We start from the raw sequence: 10,472 nt of genomic DNA, 5'->3' as shown, positions 1-10,472 counted from the left end.
TTCAGTACAAGGCCTAAGCTTCCCAACCTCATTCCTCTCCCATTGCACTCTGTAACCCAGACATATCTAACTACTGGTGGCTCTCTGAGAGCTGTTGCCCTTGTTCCTGTGAAACAGAGTAAGGCTAGGCCTGTGAACCAAACTGACTCCATTTTCCCTGCAGAGGACACTTTTTTCCCACTCCTTAGTCATGAAACCCCAAGGGCAAATGATTACCCCATGGGCTGCCCTGACAAAAACTGAGATAAGAGAAGAAACAGATTTTTTTTTTCCTTTTTGTCTTTTTTCGTGACCGGCAACGGGATCGCAACCCTCGGTGTTGCCCCCACACCTTGCTCAGCCAGTGAGCGGGAACCAGTCTGTATGTGGGATCCGAACCCTCGGCGGGAGCGCTGCCGCGCTTCCCAAGCGGCGCACTATAGCAGTGCGCCACCGGGCTGGCCCAGAAACAGATTTTTTTTTAAAAAAGATGATCAAGGGCCGGCTCGTGGCTCACTCGGGAGAGTGCGGTGCTGATAACACCAAGGCCCCGGGTTCGGATCCCATATAGGGATGGCCGGTCAGCTCACTGGGTGAGCGTGGTGCTGACAACATTCCCAAGCGGCGCACTATAGCAGTGCGCCACCGGGCTGGCCCAGGGACAGATTTTTTTTTAAAAAAGATGAGCAAGGGCCGGCTCGTGGCTCACTCGGGAGAGTGCGGTGCTGATAACACCAAGGCCAGGGGTTCGGATCCCTATATAGGGATGGCTGGTCAGCTCACTTGGGAGAGCGTGGTGCTGACAACATTCCCAAGCGGCGCACTATAGCAGTGCGCCACCGGGCTGGCCCAGGGACAGATTTTTTTTTAAAAAAGATGAGCAAGGGCCGGCTCGTGGCTCACTCGGGAGAGTGCGGTGCTGATAACACCAAGGCCAGGGGTTCGGATCCCTATATAGGGATGGCTGGTCAGCTCACTTGGGAGAGCGTGGTGCTGACAACATTCCCAAGCGGCGCACTATCCAGTGCGCCACCGGGCCGGCCCCTTAAAAAAAAAAAAAAAAAGATGATCAGTAAGGGGATCTTAACCCTTGACTTGGTGTTGTCAGCACCGCGCTCTCCCAAGTGAGCTGACCAGCCATCCCTATATAGGGATCCGAACCCCTGGCCTTGGTGTTATCAGCACCGCACTCTCCCAAGTGAACCATGGGCCGGCCCTGGAAACATTTACTGAGTTGCAAAACCCCTCCCCAAGGCTTGTTTTACCATAATAATAAAAGTTACAGATTTACCTTAAGACCACTTTAGGAATTCCCACCTGTGCACAAAGCATCAAGGTGACTGCTACAATGACCCTCCTGGGGTGACAATGATGAACACCACTGCCATTTTGGACCTACTGAGCACGCACCATGATGCAACCAGGAAGAACAGAATGGACCACCTCCAGTGACGCTGGCCTATGCCCCTTAACTCCTTTCCCTATAAAAGACTCTGAACAGCTCCCCTCGGGGGGCTAGCTTTGCTGTTGCTACCCCCCCTTATTCATAAGTCTATCTCCTCTTTTAATAAAGCATTGCTTGCTTTACTGCTGTGTACATTGTTCATTTCTATGACTTTGGAATCTGAGAGCCTAATTTTATCACTGGCAAAAATTGGAAAGCTTTGGGCACCAGAGAAGACCGTAGCTGCAAGAGGCATGTGGCCACTGGGGCTATTTTGCTCCCATGTCTCTGGTGCTGGTAGATCTCTCCTGGAGTCCCTGGCCTAAATTCTGACAAGGCAATGCTTTATTCTCTTTACCTTTCTCTGATTTTCTGAGCCCTCTTCTGCTGTTTGGTGGATTTGTATCCACTACTATATGGGTGCACCCTGGAGGGCTCCTGGCTAGGCTTTGTTTCTCTGATTTAAATCTAGTTGATACTTTTCTTCTTTATGCTGAAAACAGTGGGGAGAACTGCTTTTATCAATTACTGTCAGTGGAATAGGTTGGCCCACCAACTGGGACTAGGATAGACGACTCACTGCTCCTCTTTTCTCTTTGTTTGCTTGGTCAGACGTTTAGTTGAGTACCGGTAATCTGAATAAACCTTCCAATCCTTGCACCAACTTTTGGACTTTCAGGTCATTTGTTCAATGCGAGAGGGCAAGCCGAGCCTGGCCTGTCGGTAGCAACTACTGTTCCCTCTGCCTGAAGCACCCTCATGTGCTGAACACTATGAGTCTTCTAGGACTTTGCTCAGATGTCACCTTCTCCCAGAAGTCCTCTTGCTGGTGTTCACAGTGTACACTTATGTCCTCAGAGGCTCAGGTACTGCTCAGTGGTGCATTGGTTTTTATTATTTTTATTTTAATTATGGTTAAAAAAAACCCCACATACCATAAAACTTATCTTCTTAACCATTTAAAGTGTACAGTTGGGTAGTGTTGAGTATATTCACATTGTTGTACAGCAGATCTCCTGAACTTTTTCATCTTGTAAAAGAAACTCTATACCTATTAAACTCCTATTTTCTCCCTCCCCCCATCTTCGGTGCTTTGTTTACTTGTCTTTCCCCCCCTCCCTCATTAGACTGTGAGCCCCGTGAGGGTGGGCAGCTGGGGCTTGTTTACATCCCCAGCACCTAGCAGGGCACCAGGCCCATGTATGAATTTATTAATTAAAGTATTTTCTGAGCACCTCCTGGGTGCTGAGCACTATCTAGACACTGGAGATGAACCAGGGAACAACAAAAAAATCTCTGTCCTCATGGATTTTACATTCTCACTGGGGAAAGACAGATAATAAAATAAAATACAGAACATATTAGGTGTTCGATAAATGCTATGGGGAAAATAAAGCAGGGAAGATTGAGAGTGAAGAGGATGGTTGATAGTTTCTGGACGTGACCAGCGCCATCTTGGATGTGACCGGTGCCATTTTACACACACTCAGCACAAAACGGCCACCAGCCTTTCCCTTACGAGAAACCTCGTGGTTTCTGAGAAATAGAAACTCCTCCACACCAGCACCAAACCCCTCTCTGATTACATCGGCCTTCCTTACAGTCTATATAAGGTCTCCCACCCCACACCTCGTCCTGTCCTCCATTTTGAGCACAGCCCGGCAGATTCTTTTCCTTTAATAAAGCCTGATTGGTACCTGGTGTTTTGGCTCACTTTCTTTCAGTGGTGAGTTTCAATTTCAAAGGCAGAGAAATTCTCACTAAGCAGCTGACACTTGATGCAGGCCCTGAGGAAGGCAGGGAGCCCTTCAGGGGGAGGAGCATTCCAGGCAGAAGGAACCAAGTGTGCAAAGGTCCTGGGGCGGGACTGTGCCTGGTGTTGCTTGCTTGAAGAACAGCAAGGAGGTAGGATTTAGAACAGGATCACCTTGGCTGCTGTGCTGGGAATAGACTGTGGGGTGGGTGGCAGACACAGACGTCTATCCACCTTCAGTATAGGACTTGCTGCCAGCTGTGTGGAGTCTGGGCAGCAGTTGGCCTCCACCTGTTAGCACTTGCAAGTCTGCCTCTGCTGTCCAAGTCACCAAGCTGTTCTTGGGGTGGCCCCAGGAGATGACTGAATCAAGGGGTGGTTAAAGGCCATTTCCGGACAGTGCAGAACTCCTCACGGACAATCTTAGCTTCAGAGGTCCCTGTGAGGCACCTTTTTGATCAATCCTGCTTTCTCCCCTTTTCCATTTATAGGTGTGACTCCCAATGCACCTTCTGCACTCTTAACTCTTCCTCGAGTCTGCTTCCCAGAGTCAGGGGTGGGACGCAAGAGAGATGGAAGCAGAAGTCCAGATGAGGGGCGATGGGGGTGTCTGAGTCCCTGCAGGCTGCTGTAACAATACCATAGCCTGCGCAGCTAAACACAGACATTTATTTCTCACAGTCTGGAGGCCGGAAGCTGGAGATCAGGGTGCCATGATGATTGGGTTCTTGGTGAAGGCCTCTTCCTGGCTTAGAGATGGCCACTTTCTCCTTGTATCCTCATGGGGTGGGGTAAGATCACGTCTCTCCTGTCTCTTCTCATAGGGTACTGATCCCATTCAGGAGGGCTCCACCCTCATGACCTAATCACCGCTAAAAGCCCCACCTCCTAATACTGTCGCATTGAGGGGTAGAATTTTAAGATAGGACTTTTGGGGGGACACAAACATTCCGTCCATGCAGGGGTGTTGAACCAGGGTGGATAGAATACAAAATAATCCCCTATTTACCTTGGGCTACAGGGTGGCTGTTACTTTATGCAGTGGATGTGGACTTGAAGGCTGTATATGAAATCTCAATCTATCACAGGCACAATTAACGGAAGAGTGCAGTGAATCCTGAGATGAGGGAAGAGGTAGAGGTGTGTACCCTGAGAAGAGAAGACTGAGGGACCTGAGGACCACCGTGTGGTGACAGTGATGTGCCCTGGGGACTTGGTGGTGAACAGAAGCCCAAAGCATACTGGATGAGATCGGTGGGCTGCACCGTGCAGAACAGCATTCAGGCCAAAGGCAGGATGTGCAGGGTTGTAATGTCCTCTCCTCTGTGGTCCTGGCCTGTAGCCTGGAGACACAGGGCCAGGACTGAAAGCTCAGTCCCTGCTGAGCACTCAGTTACTGCTGAGATAGCCAGTGATGTCCTTGGGTTGCTCTGACCTCAAAGTTACCCTTGGCCAGGCAGCCAGAACGCCCAGGAAGATGCTAGAACGCAGGGCAGCAGGTGGGTGGAGATCACCCGTCTGTGAGACCTTTGTTACCATCCAGCCCGAGCTGGGGCTGACCTACGAAGCAGCAGGCAGCCACTTTCCTAAGCACGGCATTCCTGGTGTTTACTGGATGCATGAGCACTGTGCTGATGTTTTACCTGCTGTGTTTGCTCTTCTCTCTACAACAATCCCACGAGTAGGAAGTGTTCTGAGTGCTGTGCTGCACATATTCCCTTTGCCCCTCAGATCTACTCTCCACCCTGCTCCACTCTGCTCTGCCATGGGAGACTGATCTGCCTCCTGCCCTCTGTCTTCTGGGTGGGTTGGGTTAATGGGAGCCACTGGCAGGTGAGCAGGAGACAGCGGAGTGATGCTGAGGGATTTATTTGGTTGCTATGGTTGGATGCATACCCCAGCTCCTGTTCATTGTTAACCTGGTACTAGACCCAGGGTACTGCAGTCACGGACTTACCTTTGGAAACTCTCTTTAAAGTTACTTGGTAAGCATGTGCCATCTCTTTTCTGCTGGGACCCTGACTGATACAATTCCCATGGTGTTGATGACAAGACTGAGTTCTGAAAGCTGGCCCCAGGTGTATCGTGGTGAAGCTGTGCTTGTGAAGTGGTCAGGCTATGATTCAATCCTGGGGGGCTTTGGGAAACAGTGTCAGCCTAGCCCTAGGCCCTTTAAACTTGGCTGGCTTATCCACCCCCCTAATGGCCACATGTGAGGCAAGGGGAAGCCACAGCCTGTTCTGTCTACACAATGACCTGACCTCTCCTTGTTTAATTGACTCTTGCCTCACTGGCTCCTAAATTTCTGGCTCCTGGCCTTGGCTTCGATAGTCACTAAATGTTCCTCTGGGTTAGTACAGCCTTGCACCCCCTTTTGCTTCCCATTCCTATCTGGGATTGGATGTTGTTGTCCCCTAAATTTCAGGTCATGACATAATGCTGGGAGTAGGGCTGTGAGCCATGCCAGGAGTTGGTTACTGCAGAAGATGTGTCCGTGTTTCTGTCTTTCCCAGACCGTTTGCTCTTTGGGCTCAGGTCCTACTTCTCTATGTGGTCCCAGCACCCTGATAGGAGCCCATGTGGAGAAAATGCTCAGGAAAATGGAATGAACTGAATAAAATGCTGGATGACGGCATGATTTAGGGCCACTACACGGCCCATTGTGAGCGTTGATAAGGAGCAAGAGTATGAATAACAGGGATTGTGTGTACACACAGGGTGGGGATGCCAGTGGCATGTAGTGGCAGTGACTGCTGACAAAGGAGGAGGGAGTGTGGTTTGTCTATAACCAGAGTAACTGTGTACTTGGGACAGTCTAAAGGCTAGAAGCAGTGTTGTAGTGGGAGCACGGCGCCCTCTTGTGGCCACAACTAGAATCCCAACCTGTGTATCAGTAGGCTCCAACCCAGCCTCCACCTCCAACCCCATCCCAGCCTAACTTCAGCTCCAGCCTCAGCCACAGTCTTGATCCTATCTTCACCCCCCGCCCCCAGCCATGGGGCTCTTTCCCATTCTGAGGGCTACCTTTCCTTCCCTCAAGGTCCTGTGGGTAGGAGTGTAGGAGAATCGAGAATAGAGCCAACCTATATAAAACACAGCCTTTATTGATTTCAAGGAAACTGCCTTGCGGTTGTTCATATCAGCGCATCCACCCGAGTCTCTGGAAGCAGGGAATGAAAGGCTGGCACCAGGCTGAGCACATTTGCAGGGAGAAAGATGGAGCCCCTCTGTCTGAGGCTGGGGGTGGTCTGGGGGAGGGGGGCTTCTGCTGAGGGACATCCCCAGAGCCGTTGCCTCTTTCCAAGATCACACTTGGGCCTCCAGACCTCCCACTGCTGGAGAAGACCTACACTCCACCTGGGGAATCTGGGTGCCTTCTCCCAAGGGAGTGAAGATTCCCTTTGGTTTGGTCCATTCAGCCCAGGGCAAGCATGCCTCTTTTTGTGGCCTCCAGGACTCTGTGCCTGCTGTTGTCTCTGCTTAGGAGCACTTCTCACCTCTCTTACGTATTATTTCCTCAGGGAAGCCCACCTGATCACTCTCTCCTGGGTTAGGGAGAAGCCCTGCTATCCAAGCATCCCCTTGCATGCATATAGCTAATTTGCTTGTCTAAATGTCTGTCTCCTCTGAGGGCCTGCACTGGGTCTGTGGTGTTACCTATGCCCCGGTGGACAGCAGAGTACCCAGCTCATAAAGGATCTGCCCAAAATGAAATTGGAGAGCTCAATGAATTCAAAGTGTGGGCACCCAGCACCTGTAGGACCCCTCCACCCTGCAATACCTCCCTGCCTGTCCCAAGGGCAGACCCAGTGTCGCCCCTCCAGCCTGTGGTCAGGTGGGGTCAGGCAGGTATCAGAGTCTGTAGCTTGTCATTATCTGCCTTTGAACCCAGCTCCCCATCCTCCAGCAGCTTGTGGTGGCAGCGGCAGGTGGAGGCCCGGCTGGAGGAGGGTGGGGGGCTGTGGGCCCTTGAAGATTTGCCCTTGTGCAAGGCTCTCAGGAGCCTGTGGAAGATGAGGTAACAGATCTCACAAATGGTGAGCACGATGCAAACGGCTGAGGCACCCACCATGAAGTAGGTGAAGACTTTCTTCTCGGTGGGCCGGGCGATGTAGCAGTCCACAGTGTTGGGGCAGGGGGCCACGTTGGTACACTGCACTAGGCGTGGCATGCCGAAGCCGTGCCAGAGGGTGTGCAGCACGTACAGGAAGAGGAGTTCGATGGCGAGCTTGAAGATGAGGCTGAACAGGTAGGTCCACCATAGGCCGCCATGCTTCTTACCGGCGTTTTCGTATAGCTTGGTGCACTGGTCACCGTGCTTCTGACGGTGCCTCCGCTCCCGCTCCTCGCGGTAGGCCACATGCAGGATGACCAGGAGCGACGGGCATGTGACGAAGATGAGCTGCAGGGCCCAGAGGCGGATGTTGGAGATGGGGAAGAACTCGTCGTAGCACACGTTGGTGCAGCCTGGCTGCTTGGTGTTGCAGTCAAAGTCCTTCTGCTCGTCCCCCCACACGCGCTCTGCAGCCACCACGTACACCAGCACCCGGAAGACGAACACAACCGACAGCCAGATGCGCCCGAACGCCGTGGAGTACTTGTTCACGCCACTCAGTAAGGCCTGGAACATCTTCCAGTCCATGGTGCCTGGCGGGGGTGGTGGGGGCTGTGCCCACCTGAGGGAATAATAGGAAAAAGCATCATGTTAATGGATAGGTGACATTTACTGAGCATTCACTATGTACCAGGCGTTGTTCTGAGTTCTTCTTGTGGGTGGACTTGCTCAATCATCACAATGATCCTTTAAGATGAGGACTATTAAACTTCCCAAGCTGCAAATAGGAAACTGAGGCACAGAGAGGTTAAGTAGCCTGCCCAAAGTCACAGAGCAAGTATGCTGGAAGGAAGGGAATGTGCATTTGCTGATAGTAACAATTACCATCTATTGAGCACTTATTGTGAGCCAGGCATGAAGCTTAACACTTTGTGTGTAGCATCGCATTTAATCCTTTATAATGACCCCATGAAGTAGTTATTATTATACTCCCCGTTTACAGAGGAAGAAACTAATAATCAAATGTGATAACAATTACGTAGTACATAGTAAGTGCTCACTACTCCTTACTGTGAAGTCTAGAGAGGTCAAGTCACTCACTAAAAACCAGAGTTGGATTCAAGGCCAGGCTGTCGGTGCCAGGGCCTGTGCTCTCCCCTCCCCTGCCCTGCTGGACACCTGGCCCAGACCAGGCTCTGGGGTCTGTACCTTGCTGACGCCTCACTACCATCCTGTGAAGTTGGGTTATGAGTCACATCTACAGAGACAGAACTGAGGCTTGAAGATGGGAAATAACCTGCCCAAAGTCTCACAGCCAGCGGGGGCTGAGGAAGGGAGACCAGTTCAGGTTGGGCATGCATGGGGGGTTATGGTCTTGCTCCTGGGAGACACCAGTGCGGGGATACCTAGAGACAACTTCCCTGCCCTGTGCTGGCCTGGGGGAGCCCCAGCTACCTACAGCGATATAGGTTGCGAGGGCTTTGTGGTGAGGAGACATGCTTTGTCTGGGCCCTCAAATCACACATCTTCCCCGCAGTCCTGGAGTGACTCAGAGGGTGTGGATGGGTGGGTCTGCCTGAGTAGTCCTTGTGTGTGCATGCTGCCGTGGGTGTGAGAGCGCACACCTACGGGTGTGTGTGTGAAACTGTGTGCACATGTGAATGCTCCTGGAGCTGAGTTTGTGCCTCTGACGCTTGTGGGGCCACCATTCTGCTCCAGGCCACCATCATTCTTGCCCGAATTATTGCCACAGACACCTCACTGGCCTTTCAGTTTCTGCTCGCGTGCCCCTCCCCTGGAGTCCACTAAATCAGATCATGTCACTCCCTTGTTTAAAACTCTATTAGCTTCTCACTATGCTTAGAATTAAACCCCAGATTCTACACTCTCACCCTGCCTCTCTCTGCTCTGGCCACACTGGGGGCTTTGTAGGCTTTGTATCAATTCCTTCTGCCTGGAATGCTCTTCTTCTAGAACCTCACATGGCTGGATCCTTCTCATCGCGGAGGTCTCTGTTCAAACATCATCTCCTTAGAGGGTGCCCCACATTACTCCAGATCCAAAAGAGCCCCTACTTCCAGTCATTCTGCTCCTGTCCTCTTTGTTTTTTCCATAGCACTTAATCACCATTTGAAATTTAAGTATTTGTCATTTTTTGGTTCTTATTTACTGTCTGTCTCCTGCATTAGAATGTCAACTCTGTCTTGCTCACTGCTTTATATTTAGTGCCTAGCACTTAGCACATAGTAGGTACTCAATAAATGCTGAATGGGTAAATAAACGAATGCTGAGTTCTCAGAGAGGCAGCTTGGAGGGAGGGGATGGAAGGGTCGAGTGGGCAGGAGCCCAGAGGGGCAGCCTGGACAGGGTAGCTGGGGGCAAGACTTCCCTACTCTGCAGAGAGCTCAGTTCCTTCTCAGCTTCCCAGCTCTCCTGGGTGCCTCTCCTTCGGGAATCACCGTCTTGGCAGGATGGGGTGATTGAGAAGACCTCATCGCTGCACACCCTCCTGTGCTCTTTCGAAGCCCTGGCCTTTGAGGAGGGCAGTGAACTATGCATTGAACATGCACCGAACACACCTGGGATCAAATCTCAGCTCTGTCACTTACTAGCTGGATGATTTCCAAGAATTCTCTAATCTTGTTCACCCCATTTCCTTATCTTTAAAGGGAAACAATTCCTAATTTATTGGGCTGTTTTAAGAATCATGCCCTCCCCAGCCTGCCACTCACCTGGGGAGAGTTCAAGAAGACTGAAGCGCAGGTGGGAGCCCTGTCTGCCAGCCCCGGGAAGAGAGGGACGCTACCTGCTGCTTTCCCCTGCCACCCTCCCATGGCTGCCCACTGGGGGCAGCCCCCCTTTAAGTCCCCATTTTTCCCCTTCCGGTGGTGTCTGCCTAGTCCTGCCTGACACACCCCAGGGACACAACTCACCTGCAAAGAATTTCCCTGCCAACCCCAGGCTGGGGACTGGTGGAGCCGGTTCTGGTCCACCCTGCTGCCCCCCAACGCCGATTCCCCGCGCAGCCGTTTTTTCCCCAGCCCCTGGACCTGATGGCGCCCCACTATTGTCCCTCATCTTCACAGGCACCCCACAGGATAGAACGCCCCCCGCCCCCCATTTCCGTCCACTCCAGGCAGCTGGGAGCTTGCGGACGCGGGGAGGAGCGGTCCGGGGCCCCTTGCAGCGGCTGCACCCCCCACCCCACCCAGACTCGAGGGGCGAGCAGCGCGAGGGGTGTC

The 10,472-nt window shown here is 52.0% G+C and overlaps 1 protein-coding gene across 1 annotated transcript; it reads right to left on the bottom strand.

Moving 5' to 3' along the window:
- Nucleotides 1-7,013: 7,013 nt before the first annotated feature.
- Nucleotides 7,014-7,849, bottom strand: GJB3 (gap junction protein, beta 3, 31kDa). Its single transcript, XM_008585209.1, has one exon. It carries the CDS (start codon nt 7,816-7,818, stop codon nt 7,018-7,020), a length of 801 nt encoding a protein of 266 aa, XP_008583431.1. The 5' UTR covers nt 7,819-7,849; the 3' UTR covers nt 7,014-7,017.
- Nucleotides 7,850-10,472: the final 2,623 nt, after the last annotated feature.

Source organism: Galeopterus variegatus, unplaced genomic scaffold (genome assembly GCF_000696425.1).
Source record: "Galeopterus variegatus unplaced genomic scaffold, G_variegatus-3.0.2 Scaffold106, whole genome shotgun sequence".
Lineage (NCBI taxonomy): Eukaryota > Metazoa > Chordata > Mammalia > Dermoptera > Cynocephalidae > Galeopterus > Galeopterus variegatus.
Note: the sequence above shows the minus strand (reverse complement) of the source record. Positions and strands in the feature narration are given on the sequence as shown.

Coding starts and splice junctions, on each gene's coding strand:
- GJB3 (XM_008585209.1), bottom strand. CDS start 7,818: ATGGACTGGAAGATGTTCCAGGCCTTACTGAGTGGCGTGAACAAGTAC.